The 15,398-nt window shown below is 38.2% G+C and overlaps 1 protein-coding gene across 2 annotated transcripts in view; it reads right to left on the bottom strand.

Annotated features, from left to right (window-relative positions):
• CTNNB1 (catenin beta 1) overlaps positions 1-15,398 on the bottom strand; it is a 37,212-nt gene that overhangs the window by 4,228 nt on the left and 17,586 nt on the right. For both annotated transcript variants that reach the window (XM_087430784.1, XM_087430785.1), the window contains exons 2-11: positions 9,522-9,582; positions 8,855-9,082; positions 8,394-8,647; positions 8,028-8,266; positions 7,738-7,939; positions 6,446-6,590; positions 2,718-2,821; positions 2,300-2,638; positions 1,866-2,024; positions 249-368 (exon numbers count right to left, since the gene is read on the bottom strand). In XM_087430784.1, the coding sequence (XP_087286910.1) occupies positions 249-368; positions 1,866-2,024; positions 2,300-2,638; positions 2,718-2,821; positions 6,446-6,590; positions 7,738-7,939; positions 8,028-8,266; positions 8,394-8,647; positions 8,855-9,082; positions 9,522-9,534 (1,803 nt within the window). In that variant the 5' untranslated portion in view covers positions 9,535-9,582. The remainder of the gene's footprint in view (positions 1-248; positions 369-1,865; positions 2,025-2,299; positions 2,639-2,717; positions 2,822-6,445; positions 6,591-7,737; positions 7,940-8,027; positions 8,267-8,393; positions 8,648-8,854; positions 9,083-9,521; positions 9,583-15,398) is intronic.

The following is a 15,398-nucleotide window of genomic DNA, read 5'->3' as shown; positions in this document are numbered from 1 at the left end:
ATGAAGGGAATTTTCATAAAATTAAATGTATTCAACTCGAAGGACATTACACATTGAGATTCTACTTTTCGTACTGTGGCAGGGGGAATGGGCAGTGTTGTCATTTTATAAATGGTGATCGTAGATGAAAATTTAAATGTTGGTGCACCTATTTTGGTCCCTAATTTCCTGAAATTTTGCTTATTATTAAAATCCTGAAATATTATGGACACACAAAATCTAGAACACCTCACTTAAAACCAACATACCTGCACAAACAATGGAATGGTATTTAGTCCTCTGATTACAATTCGGTTGTGAACATCCCGAGCTAGGATGTGAAGGGCTCCAGTACAACCTTCCACTATTTCTTCCATGCGGACCCCCTCCTACCAAAAGAAGCACAGTTAACAAAGAGGGCATTCCCTCACCTAACTTTATAAAGTTGAATGGCTTTCTATTCTGAGTACCAATTACTAGACTAGTTATTCACATTATACACCCAAATTCCCCAGAATCTGCAATTAGTACAGGAATGAAGGAGGATTCCATTAAGTTGAATGTCACTGAAAGGGGGCCTCATGGCAGCACTAATTTCAAGTAGCATCCCTCCCCCATACACAGTGCTGTGCACAGTGAAGTACAGCTTCGATACACCTCTGAATCCCAAAGATAACTTTCTTACAGTGAGGGCACCAACCACTCTGGGTAAAAGGGATATATAAAGAAAGGATACACAAAGATGGGAAAGTAATGCTCAGACTATGTCAATGTTTTTCTTTCATATGTTCCCTCTACTTTCATACATCTATGTATATGCAGTGAAAACTTAGCAAAGTTTTATCACCAACTGCTAAAATTCTACTGAGCTACTAGCAGAAAATCCTCCAAGACTATTCAACTGATAGCCTCTATGAGAGAAAGAAGTTAGCTTTTTTGCAAAATAGTACTGTCTGCTTTCCCCGTTTCTGAGTTTTAAAAATGTTATGATTCTACTTTTAGCAACTTTTATAAACAACTTGATTTTTATAAGGACATAACAACTCCTTTCTTCCTAGAGAAGAAATTTAAAATAAAAGGTACTCTTTGCTTCTATTAAGCCATCTTATGGACATGGGCCAATACCAAAAGTAATGAAGAGAGAAAGCCAAAGCCCCCTCATGAGTGCATATACCTAATAGCTAGCAATAAGGGAGTCCCAAAATCTATTCTAGTAGGGTTCATCTTTGTTTTCTAAAGTAACCTAATTAAATAAGAGAGAACTCTTTGAAGGTCTGTCTTAAATTCTGAGGAATCAGAAATGTTTTTAGATACTTGTAATGAAGTTAGTTTTAAGATTGCAAACTTGACATCAAAGCCTTAGGCTGAGATTATCAGTCAAATTCCAGAAATGCTAGTGCTTATTCTTGAAATTTGTTGGTATTCTTGGGTATGCGAAAATAGTTTAAACCACTCCTGGAAGAGACAGTAAAGGGTATGTTAAGTATTTATAGGTAAAAACCATGTTGTAGTGGGGGATAAGAGGCTCTGAAATCAGACAAACTTAGATTCAAATTATGGCTCTGCTACTTCCTAAAAGAGGTGAATCTTTGTATAGATTAAATGAGAACACTACATGAAGTGCTAACCCCACAGCGGTAAATCACATGCCCAACTCCCTCTGTAAGATTGACGATGCAAACGTGTCCAAGGAGATGTCTCTAGGGGCCACATTATTCCTTATCTTCTCTGCAGCCACAGAAGCATGTTAGTTTTTTTAGCCATTAGTAAGCAGCTCTTCAGGCAGGAAGGAGAAGGGAAGGAGCCAAGGACCAAATAAGTTCAGGATCCTATGGATTTATGCATTACTTTTAAACAGCCAGGTGTCACTATTAAGATTTATCTACCACAAACTGCTGCTGGGTTCCACCCATAGAAGTACGGCGCTGGGTATCCTGATGTGCACGAACCAGCAACTGCACTAGTCGTGGAATGGCACCCTGCTCACGCAAAGGTGCATGATTTGCTGGACAAAGTGCAAGATTTCGAATCAATCCAACGGTAGCCTGTAGATAAGAAAGAAGAATAAAGAACTGGCATACAACTCAACAAAATCATTTTCTTAGCCTAAAATTCCCACCACACCAAATCTATTGGTATCACTTGAAAGTAGCACTGACTACACAAACACTTTGGAACCCTACCCCCATCCCAGCCATACTTCCTATTTACTATGAAATAGAATTCCTACTTATCAATCCCTTATGCCTAGACTGCCATCCAATAGCTAGAGGTGGTTCATTTTCAATTCTGCAACCTTCTACTTTGATTGACAATTTACCTTTATCAGAGGCCAATGGGATGGTGGATGTAGGAGTTTAACCACAACTGGTAGTCCATAGTGAAGGCGAACAGCATTCTGAGCCATCTCTGCTTCCTGGTGTCGGCTGGTCAGATGGCGAAGAGCACAGATGGCAGGCTCGGTGATGTCCTCCCTGTCACCAGCGCGAAGGACAGTACGCACAAGAGCCTCTATGCCACCCACTTGGCACACCATCATCTTGTTCTTATAATTATTGCAAGTGAGATTAGAAAGAATTCCAGCTGCACAGGTCACCACATTTATATCATCTGAGCCCAGAAGCTGAACGAGGGTCCCAAGAAGACCTTCCATCCCTTCCTATGGAGATAAAAACAGATGCTCAGTATGTATTCATCTTGATTCTTATCACCAAGGCACCAGTTTACGCAGAATTTACCTGTTTAGTTGCAGCATCTGAAAGATTCCTAAGAGTCCAAAGACAGTTCTGAACAAGACGTTGACTTGGATCTGTCAGGTGAAGTCCTAAAGCTTGCATTCCACCTAGAAAATTAAAAAAGATATAAGGCAATGCCCATTAGCTAGCAATTCCTATAAACACTAAGTGCCTTCTCTAGTCTTAGAGGGTGACCCTCCTTATTGCTAAGGCTTATCCCCTCCATCTAAGTCCTTTACTTCCTTTCATTTTCTAGGATGCTGCTCAGTTTCCTTTTCTTTTCCAGTTCACCTCAACTAGTGACAACTTCTGTCAAATATCTATTGTTCCTTCCCTATGTGGAAATAGCCTTTATCATCTCCACTGCCCCCCTGTAGGTAATATTCCTATTACTTATTTCCTTTCACCCATTCAATCATTTCAAAAATATTTATTCAATACCAGGCCCTGTTTTGAGTTGGAGCTATATTAGTGAGCAAACTATTCTAAAATTCCTACCCTTATAGAGCTCATGATCTAGTTGGAGGCAGACAATAAACAAATATACAATTAATAAACTAAGACTATGTAGTATGTCAGATGGTGTTAAGTGCTACGGAAAAAAATTACACAAGACAAGGGAGGGGGCTACAATTTTATGTAGGATAATTCAGTCACCTCAGTGTGAAGATGACACCTGAGCAAAGACCTGAAGGAGCTATGTAAACTCCTGGGTAAGAATCCAAAAAGAAGGCACTGGAATGCTTATTGCCAAGGACTGTATAAAAGGTACTGACTCCGAAACGTGCTCCAAAGCAAACAACCTTCCATCATTTAGGACCCTAATGAAGGACATTTACACTGGCAGAAAAGTCGAAATGGAAGCTCAATTCCCCACCTACTGGCTCCCCATCTCTCTCCTACTGAAATCACTTCTGAATGCAGTGAGAGAGACCTTCCCTTGTCTCCGTGTTCGGTTTTTCAGGTCTGTTTTATTGCCTCAAATTAGGTTAGGTCTACTTGCTATAATTCTCATGGCACCCTGTACTTTTCCTTCATAGCATTTACCACAACTATTAATTAAGTCTATCTCCCCTACAAGACAAAGATCATCCCCACCTGGTTCCTTCTTCATAGAGCTCCAGCTACTAATAGAGTGACCTGCACAGGCTGATACTCAGTATTTGTTAAATGACTAGATTCCGCTCTACCTTATCTCCCTCACAGATTTCATTCCCTCCCTCCTATCCCATCAGAATAGCCTGTAGAGACTTTAAAAACACACATGTTCTGATTCAGCAGGTCTAGGGTAAAAGTCCCATGCAGATGACTTTGAGGCAAACCGCCCACCCCCAGATCACTTCCCTGTGGCCACAACCCCCAAACACTAAGAGGGCAACTCCCAAATCTCTACCCCAGTCTTCCCCTGCATTCCTGTACCATACATTTCCAGCTACCTACTGACCCTTTAGTCACTTTGAATATATCAGCTTCCTAAATTATCTTGTTCCAAAAATTAAACAACCCAATCTGGTAGTTCCATTTATCTTCATGGTACCAATGTTCTCTCCACCGCAAACAACTTTTAGTTGCACCTTTAGCCCTTAGATTATTACAATCTATGAATTCTTTCAGAAGTCTCAAATGTTCATCCTTTGCCATATTATTTTTAATACCAAACTGTTTCATTCCTGGAAGCCGGTAACACATCTCAGTGGCCTGGTCTGCTTGCCTTTGGTCATTCAAACTGTCATACAATGCCAGCATTAATATTCCAAACACCCCATTGTGATGCTATGCCACTGCTCAGCAACCATCAATAGCTTCTCATTGTCTATAAGACAGAGGCCAAACTCTCTACGATAACCTTAAGGAACCCTTCAGAATTTGGATCCTACCTAGCATTCCAAACTGACCTCAGTATTCTACATCTATGGTTCAAAAGCTGAAATAAAGCATGAATAAACATCTTACAGGGGCCTAGAAAGTCCTGCATGAAATGGCCCTGCCTAGCTCATCAGTCTCATCCTGGGCTATTCATCCCATTACTCACTAAGTTCTAGTTACACAGACTTTCTCTTCAGCACCTAGAACTCAACAATCTGTTTCCGACCTTCAGGACATAGCACATGATATTTCTTTCCTCTGCCTGGAAAGTGCTGAATCCCTACTTCTCATATAGATACTAGGTAGGTGCCTTTTCATCCTGCAATCCCATTTAACATCCCCTTCTCAGGGAAGCCCCTTCTCTCCCCATTAATTCTGTATCACTATTTGCTGTTTGTTTCTCTCATAACACTCATTCCAATTTGTAATCACCCCATCTTTTTGCATATTTCTGTCACCCTCACCAGACTGTAAGAATAAATATAGGGAGCATACATGTTCTGTTACCCAGTGTATACTATGTGCTTGTTACAGTGCTTGAAATTCAGAACAACATAAGAATAACCTGGGGAACTTCTTAAATGAAGATTCCTAGGCCTCCACTCCCATACATTTCCAGCTACCTACTGACCTTCGTAACTTCAACACTCCAGGGATTCTGATTAAATAAGTCTAAAAACCTGTATTTTTCACAAGCACTCCAGATATTTCTGGAATAGCTAGCAGAATTTACATCCCCTTGTTCTATATGAACTCAGCCACACTCTTCTGTTCCCATGCCTATTGTCCCACTGCCAGCAGCTATCCTGGGCAATCATAATCCCCCTCTCTCTCATAGTTTCTCAAATAAAATTACTCTCAACTAGTGAAAAAAATAGCTGTTACCGACCCTACACTTTACTCCCAATATTTTCTTCTATTAAATGCCTTTATATTTTTCCTCTTCCAGTTTTGATTTGAAGCTTGGTTTGAGAGTCCAGGTAAATGCTGTTAAGTGGGTTATGGAAAGGAGAAAGGATGCTGGGTAGTTGAAGAGTAACTATATCTTCATGACAGAAAAACAGGAGGCCCTCACGTGGACCATCTATTCCTTCCCTCTGTCACCAACATGAAAACAATATAAACTACCACATACAAGTTGCTTCATTAAAAATACTTACAGGGAACAGAAAAAACTGTTTTACACTTTAGACCATTTGTTCACTAAGAATACAGAATATTGGGGCCAACCCGGTGGTGTAGTAGTCAAGTTCACACACTCTGCTTTGGCAGCCCGGGGTTTGCAGGTTCAGATCCCAGGCGTGGACTTACGCACCACTTATCAAGCCATGCTGTGGCAGGCGTCCCACACATTAAAAAAAGTAGAGGAAGATGGGCATGGATGTTAGCCCAGGGCCAATCTTCCTCAGCAAAAACCAAAACAAGAATACAGAATACCAGTGCAGAACACTGCTCATGAGCATCCACTAACAAATCAAGGGAATCACTTTGCTACATACAATTGTACTTTAATAAAATTTATTGCAACATAATTTCACCTATATAATCACAAGTCTGTTAGCAAAGCAAATCTTGGGAGTTTGCCCAAAACCAAAATTAAAAACAAATTTTATCAAGCCAAGTATTAGCCAACATTTTTGATGGGTAATAAGAATTTTGCCTAAATTAGGCTTACATAGCACCAATGCAGGTGTCAAGCATAACATACTTTGTCTGAATGTGATCTTGCCTGCAAACTAAATAGGACCACTTACTTTCAGCCTGTTAGGGTCAAGTTCTATTACCCTTTTCCTAAGAAAGGTAATCAAATTAGAACTGCAGATGCTGTACACATGAGAACTCAGAATAGAGACACACATACTTACCAGCTTCTACAATAGCTGGCTTGTTACTAGAGCAGACAGACAGCACCTTTAATACTCTGCTTGTGGTCCACAGTAGTTTCTCGTAAGTGTAGGTCCTCATTATATTTACTAAAGCTTGAGGTCCACCACTAGCCAGAATGATTAGCTACAAGACACGTATATATATTGTTAGTCAGGAAGCTTGGTCAAATGCCTGAAAAATGTCATATTATATTACCTACCTATTTTATTATACAAAAATTTCAGCAAGCTTGCCACTGGCTTAAATGTACTCCTGAACCCCATTACCCAGACCCCCATATTAGGGCCCTATTTAACCCCTCCTTCTACAGCATTCCACTCAAATATAGGCATCCCAGTCCTACCAAGAATATATCAACTCTGGGCCAGTTTTCTTCTTTCCACACTGATCATAGCAAAAAGGAAAAAAAAAAAAACCATGTCGGTATGCAACAGTAATGCCCAGATACGAAAGTTATATCAAAGATGATTTGTTGAAAATTTAAACCAGAATGGGCACTTAAAACCCCTAATGATTTGGCTCTTTGCTTTTCCTAATCATATCCACCTTAAAAAGAGATACCATAAAATAATCATTCATTCTTGCCCTTGACTTCCTTGGATGCCTCTATCTCCCAACTCTACCCCAATTTTCTAAAAACAAATTTTCTAAAAACACTTCATGCCTCCGCTGAAAATTATTGATTGCTTCCCATTGCTCTTTTAACATGTTCTATACAAAACCCTGCAGGATCTGCCCTGCCTATCTCAATAGTCTCACCTCAAACTTTTCTTCTTCCCTACTCTGTATTTCTTGAATTTCTAAAACTCACTATATTCCTTCCTCAGCAGGACTTTCAAAGATGCCATTTCCTCTTCCTGACCTTCACCTAGTCAATCTCTTCTCATCCTTCAGAGCTGAACTCAACTGTCACCTCCTCCAAGAGGTCTCCTTGAATGCTCGAAACAGGGTCTGGTTCACTCACATGCTTTCAGAGCCCCTGTACTTCCTCCTAACGCATGCATTAAATAGTAATTAGGCTATTATTTCAGTGTCTATCTCCCACCCAAGAATGAAAGCTCTAAGAGAAGCTTGCCTGCTATATCTCTATCACCTTGCACAGTGCTTTACATATAGACACTCAAATGTTTAAAAGAATAGAGATGTCCATCTTTTCTAGGATACATACAAAGGGTGAGGCATACAATCAATCTGCACGAGTCCACAGGAGGACGTGACACTGGTGGTCTCCAATGCTCCATGACACCTACATTCAGAACAATTCTTTTACCTTGCTTTCTTGATTGCCGTAAGCTAAAATCTGAAGGCAGTCTGTTGTAATAGCCAAGAATTTAACATTTGTTTTGTTGAGCAAGGCGACCATTTTCTGCAGCCCTCCAGCTAAACGCACTGCCATTTTAGCTCCTTCTTGATGCAATAAAAGGTTGTGGAGAGTTGTAATGGCATAAAACAATACAGAATCCACTGGTGAACTGGGAAGAAGAAAAAACCCTCATCAGAAATGTTGTGATTGCACTCTTCTCCTTCTTAGCTTTGAGCAGTCTGACCATGTTTTCTTACCCAAGCATCTTCACCAGGGCAGGGATGCCCCCAGACTTAAAGATGGCCAGCAAGCCCTCACGATGATGAGAAAGATTGTGCAAGGTGCCAGCAGTACAACGAGCTGTTTCTACATCATTTGTATTCTGCATGGTACGTACAATAGCAGACACCATCTGAGGAGAACGCATGATGGCGTGTCTGGAAGCTTCCTTTTTAGAAAGCTGATGAACCATAACTGCAGCCTTATTCACCACCACCTATAATGTATAGGAATTAAGAGACGTCATTAGTTTTCAAATACTGATACTAGGCAGACATTTTGAAACTACTTCCTTGAAAGTTTCTTTCAAAGCAGATTAAAAAGCTGGCCATGTCATTACTTACCTGGTCCTCATCATTTAGCAGTTTTGTCAGTTCAGGGATTGCACGTGTAGCAAGTTCTGCATCATCTTGATAGTTAATCAAATTTACAACTGCATGTTTCAGCATCTGTGATGGTTCAGCCAAACGCTGGACATTAGTCGGATGAGCAGCATCAAACTGTGTAGATGGGATCTGCATGCCCTCATCTAATGTCTCAGGGAACATAGCAGCTCGTACCCTCTGAGCTCGCGTCATTGCATACTGTCCATCAATATCTGGAAAAGGTAAATTCAACACTCACTATCCATAGTTCAGCATTCACCTGAATATTTGCTACCCTAAATGGTGAAGGTGACATTGCAATCACTCCTTTTTCTTTACCACACCATTTTATTTAAGTTCTTACACACTAACTTTAAAAGAATAACTATTTAATTCTCAAAACTGCATTCCGACTTTCAGTAAGGCAAAAATATTCTTACCAGCTACTTGTTCTTGAGTGAAGGACTGAGAAAATCCCTGTTCCCACTCGTACAGGACTTGGGTTGTATCCACATCCTCTTCCTCAGGATTGCCTTTACCACTCAGAGAAGGAGCTGTGGTAGTGGCACCAGAATGGATTCCAGAGTCCAGGTAAGACTGTTGCTGCCAGTGACTAACAGCCGCTTTTCTGTCTGGCTCCATGGCCATGTCCAGCTCCATCAAATCAGCTAAAAAAATCAAGCACCATTAGCATTACTACCATGGAAATGTTATCTTAATTTAAAAAAAACCTGTGATATGACCCATAGAAATATTTTTAAAAATAAAGTCAAATCTGAAAGACAGCCAAGAATAACAGAATGATAGCCAGGATTAGCTCAGTGATGAAATATCTACACTCTTGGGGGACCACCTAACAGTTACTCACTGAATCAGTGGAAGAATGGTACTGCATCCAGGCTCCAGAAGCAGTCATCCAGACTAGATTCCTGCTGGTGGCTTGTTTGCTATTTCACCAAGCCATTAGGAGGAGTGAGCAGAAAATGGAGCAAAAGGTAGCCTGACAAGTAAGCAGGGAGAGAGGAAAGCAGGGGGATCTGAGCCAGACTGGGTTAATGGCAAAGAAGCAGAGCCCCAATTGAGTAACTAAAGACTTATGATACAAACCTTGGGTAGCCATTGTCCACGCAGGATTTTCAAAACTGCTGTATGGTGTACTTCAGATACCCTAGAAGATTTAATCAATAGTCATTAGAATTTAAAATTAATTTGATTTTAATACTCATACTAGGATGGCCTGCTAAACGCCATAGACTATATCCACAAAAAGCCCTATACCCTCTTTTACCATGTGATACAGTAAAATGCAGACCTCATGGTCTCCTCCAGACACCTCATCCAGAGTTCCATCACTGCTGAACTTGTAAGTGAAAACTACTCTTTAACAAGCACCTCTTTTCGTAGAAATATAAATTACAGACATTCAACGATACCAAAAAGCACAATTATTGAAGACCACGAAGAAAGCAGAAAAACTCTAGTAATGAAAGCCAGGGAAGGGGAAGAAAACTACTGACAATCAGCTCTTCCTTCAGTACCAAAAGGCCTCTCTCTTTTCAACTTCTCTCACTGAAAAATTCATAGGTCCTCTTTGGACAGCAGAGGGTCCAATGGGATTTAAAAAACACCAGTTTTCATTAAACAGGTCAATTGTTTTCTGATATAATATGATGCCATCTAAAATACCATCATAAAGCGGATTTAGGTGACTGGATCAGAACAGTGGATTTTACATTTTTTACTAAGAAGTAAAATTCCTTGTCAAATGAAAAGTTTGCAACACAAATTAAAAGCACCTTTTTAGTAAAATTTTTCTAAGCTCAATTTTATAGCAATGATTTACTATAAATACAAGTCTTATTGACTGGAATGTTTTGATCAGTATAAAAAAATTAATCATTCATATATATTTACAAATCTTAGCATCTAATTTATGTCTGCATTTTTGGCTTCATTGTGTAATATATGTTCAGGAAAACACTGAATCACAGGGAACTATTCACAAATGAATAGTTTGGGTTTAAGGGCTCACGGCCTCTAGCTATTCCTAATAACAAAATTTCCTTTATTACAAAATCTGCCCCTAAACAAGCTCATCCCGCATTACAAATTAACACACTGAGTGTTTACCAATGTGCAAAGATATGGACAAAGATATTTAAGTGTGAACTGTATTTTCTGTCAACGTACAAAGGAGTTATTACATGTAATAAAGTTGGAAACTGCACTCTCAAGTCCTATTTGCTCTATGTAAAGGAAGCATGTGTTGATTATTCCTAAAATTGCTCTTCCAACACTGGATTTTTATAATCACAAAGATCACTTGACACCTAAAGCTGACAAGAGTTGTGGATACAATTGTTTCAGGGTCCACAGTAGAAACAATCGACAATTTACGTACAAGGCAAAATGAAGGACAGAAAATAGTAAAGGTGATTCCTGTCAACAAGAATCTTATATTTTAAAGTAATTTACTAAGCAGGATTATGTGTTTAATGTTTTGATTCAATAGGACTAGAGTGGGGCATAGAAACCTGCTTTTTAAATGAACATTCTATGCTGCAGCAAGTAGTGATCTGCAGGCCACACTTTGAGAAATAAACACTATGCTGGAAGAAACCCAGGTTCTTTGTCTGCTGATGCTGTGTTTTAGCTTGTATCCTTTGCCTATCTTTATGACTACCCTTTTAGCTACTTTTCCACCTCGCTGGAAAATGAGTTCTCCACTCCAGCCCCCCGTATATTTCTGGGAGAGGGGACTTAAAACATGTTCTACACTGAGCTCCTCCTTTGGCCAATGCCACAGGGCCCAGAAACCAACTAGTCATGTTTATAGGCTGTGCAGCTATTTAAGAATTTCTTTGATATACCTGGCTTCAAGGAAAAAAAATTTATAGTCTTGTTTCCTTGTTGTTGATGCAAAGGCAAAACATTTTAGCCATGTTATTGGATAAAATCTGTTTATGTGGGCTGAAACTTGACCATGATTTATAACGATTTTATGGAAAAAAGCAAGTTCATGTTCCAAACTTACTATATCCATTTGTATGTTGGGGACTTTTCAATACTATTTATTTTTTATAGCACTTTAAAATTTATGCAACATACCTAAAAATTATTCTTGCTCTTCACTGCAACCCTATGAGGTGAGGGAGGGCAAGCGTCAATCAGCAGGTAGAGAAGTAAAAAGTAGGAGTGAAAATGGGGATTTACCTAAGCAAAGTTGCAATGTAAGTGAAAATGGGGATCTATATACCAACTAACCCCTACACTGCTCTGCAGACAAATCCAAATTTACCAAAAATCTGAAAATTATTCACTAAAGAAATTTAATATACTGTCTAGACAGAATTAGGCAGAATCTTGCACAAAAGGAAAGCTTTCCTCATTCTTCCTCTGTGCAGAGCTTTCAGGCCAAGGGCTGGCTCCCCTCCACTACGCCCTGCCAATCATTAAGGGCCCAATGAGCCCCCAATCAACCAAGGCTTACTAAACACTTAGGAAAACCTGACTCCACAGAAACAAAACTTAAAAATAGGAGTAGGCTGGGGAAGAAAACAGAATGTTTCAATTTATTAGTCTCATGAAGATTGGAGAGAATAAATAAAAATAAAAAATTCAATAGGTAACTAAAGTTGAGAAAACTCCTAGAGCACAAGGGAGAAAGACACACAAAATACCAAAGAAGAAACAAGAGGATCGATCCAGGGGATCAAAGCTCCAACTAACAGGCATTTCAGAAAGAATTATAAGAAACAAAAATGGGGAAAGCCTACTAAGCACCAATCAAGCTAAAGGGGGGAGAGTGCTTTGACGACGAGCGTGCTGGGGGATGGCCAACTTATCCAGACTAATGCGGTAGTGAACACATGCATCCTTCCTTTTTTTCTTTTTGCTATTTAAACATATAATCTTTCAAATTACGTATTTTGTAAAGAATATCTCAATATTCATCTTGCTATTTCTGATTTAAACTCTATAAAGGTTTAGAAAAATAAATATCTTTATATATACTAATTTCTAAGTAGGGAGTTCATCCTGAACCATAGCTGATTCAAAGTATTACTATGAGTAATTTTTCCTTCAGCTTTTCTAATAGGACCACTTAAGGATGCTAGGTTTTTCTTTTTTCTTATTATATTTCAAATATGCAGAAAAGTAGACACACTATATAATTAAACACACACATCACCTATACTTAACAATTGTTAATATCGTGCCATATTTGTGCCTTCCTACAGAATGATTTTAAAGTGAATTACATCCATTAGTACCTTATGTGACTATAAAAAAGGGTATTTTCTTACATACCACAATATTAATACAAAAGATTAGCATTACTAGCTGATACTCAATTTCACAATGAGCATTGGAGCCTCTACTTCACCTTTTGTACTTTAAGTGGCCTTTGTCAAAGTCCACATGAGAATTCTTGACACGATATAGATTTCATAGTCAAGTTATTTCTCTAGTTCCCATCAGGACGAAATTATCTTAATTACCTTAAATTTCAAAAAGTTTGAGTATTACTAACTCGGAGTAAATTTGCTATCTAAAAATAAAGCAGATCTATTATAAAACCACAGTTTTATAGTAGCAGTTCATGCTAACAATTCAGTTTTCCAATGATCTGTACTGGAAGAACCAAAGTCAATTATTTATTGTTTTAAAGTAAGAACATGGAACTCTATTTCAGGAGCATGATAAACTTTTGATATATCCTCAGGGATTAAAAAAAAATCTTAGTAAAATTTATTTTGTAATTCTAAAAACACATATATATGCATTTTTATTAACTGTCACTAAAACCTCGCCATTTAAAAAGATCTTCCTGTTCTAGCACTTTTCATTCAACACTAACACTTTTTAAGTCACAATTCACTCTAACTTCCCTTCTGCTTTTACTCCTCAACTGTGTGTGTTCTGGGAAGAGTATTCCTAGACTGGCCAATAAAAACACAAACATCTAATGACACTTTTGCTCCTCCAAAACACCTAACATTAATGCCCTTGGTATTACCTTTAAATATGTAGGTATAAAAATGGCCAATAGAAATATGAACTCTCTGTGGCTAGGAAAAATTAGGATAGGATGTTCGCCAAATGATCTCTTTTCTTCCTTCATTTTACCATCTTTCCTACCCCATCCATAAAATAATATATGCCTAGTCTAAAACTTTTCTCTGTTGTTCCATAATAATGATATGCAATTAATGACATTTTGATATATTTGGTATTATATGAAACTTACTGTTAGGTATTCTTTTAATATAAAAATCAATTCCTTGTGTTGTAGACCCTTATAAAATATTATCATCTATACTGTATTATATATCTATACTATAATTTAACTATATCTCCTATTCTTGAATAGTCTGTCCTTCCCCATTTAATTTGCTCTTCAGACAATGCCAAACATCTTTGCATATAAATAATTCTCTTAATTTCTTCCACCTCTCTTCCACCTGAGGATTGCTTCAACTACTGGGTTAAAGGGTAAGAACTTTTAAGGCCTTGATACATAGCTCCAAAATACTGATGCAGGATAAGTTGATAGAATTTTCACAGAAGGCACTGCAGTAGTGGCCAGCCTGCCAAGGGCTTATCAGCATCGATTTTTATCTCAGACAACTTTTAATACTATGTCACCCATCTAATGTATATATCAACATTCCACCCTGCAAATTTTTCTAAATTCTGAGAAGATTAAATTCTGAAGTTTTTTTTTTTTTTGGCTACATGTAGACTTTTGGCTTGCCAGATTTTTGATGCAGTTATATTTTTATGGAGTGCATGTATATGTTATGCATAAGAAGCCCCTTGAATAATCATTAATACAGCACATTTAAGCCAACTGTATGTCAGAGAATATGATTTTACTATTTAAATAATTAGATTAAGGTAATATCCTTTACATTTACCATATATTATAGTCTCACCAGAGTAACTTCACACAGAATCTTTGGTGACACAATCCTAAAATAGTCCTGATCCTTCAGGGAAAAAAAGAGAATGTTTTAAAACAAACTTTCACTTTATTCACTCTAAGAACAAATTACTACAAAAAGTAGACACTGTTTTTCTCCAGCTTATATTAACATAAGCAACCAAAAAGATTGATATTTTAAAACATAGCTATTTGAAAGTATATACTGAATAGCCTTTATCACAGGCACATTTTTATAATTTCCAAATATAATTTTATACCAGTTAAAAAAACAAAACAACACTTCAGTAAACAACACTTTAGTAAAAGTACAAAGAATACATACCAGCTTTTTTGTGTGTGTGTGTGAGGAAGATCAGCCCTGAGCTAACATCCATGCCAATCCTCCTCTTTTTGCTGAGGAAGACTGGCCCTGGGCTAACATCTGTGCCCATCTTCCTCCATTTTATATGGGACACTGCCACAGCATGGCCCAACAAGTGGTGCCTCGGTGCGTGGCCAGGATGCGAACCCAGGTCGCCGCAGCGGAGCGCGCACACTTAACCGCCACGCCATGGAGCCGGCCCCCAACATACCAGCTTTTTAATACTTGGGGGCAAAGGGAATAGGATGGAAAAGGGTATTAAAGATGGCCTCAACTTCTCAGTTTTTGTGTTTTGTTTTTTTTTTCAGTAAAACAAATACAGCAAAATTATATTTGTCAATCTGGGTGGTGAGTACATGGCTGTTTGCTACATTATTCTCTATACTTTGTATAGCAAAAATAATGGAATGAAAATAAAATAAAAAAACAGTTACGTATCAGCATTTCAGTTAAAACATTATTATTATTATTATTATTTTTGCTTACGAGACTGGTAAAGATTGAAAAGATTAATGATACCCACTGCTGTTAAGGATATAGTTAAACTGGCTGAAACTTTTAGGAGGGTAAGTTAGCACTATCCATTAAATATAAGTGTAAATACGCTTGACTTAAAAATTCCATTTTTATAACAGAAATGTGTTCAAAGAATCATGCCAAGAGGTCTGCACGG

This window comes from Ceratotherium simum, chromosome 5 (assembly GCF_057802395.1).
Source record: "Ceratotherium simum simum isolate JZ-2026a chromosome 5, ASM5780239v1, whole genome shotgun sequence".
NCBI classification, from domain to species: domain Eukaryota; kingdom Metazoa; phylum Chordata; class Mammalia; order Perissodactyla; family Rhinocerotidae; genus Ceratotherium; species Ceratotherium simum.
Note: the sequence above shows the minus strand (reverse complement) of the source record. Positions and strands in the feature narration are given on the sequence as shown.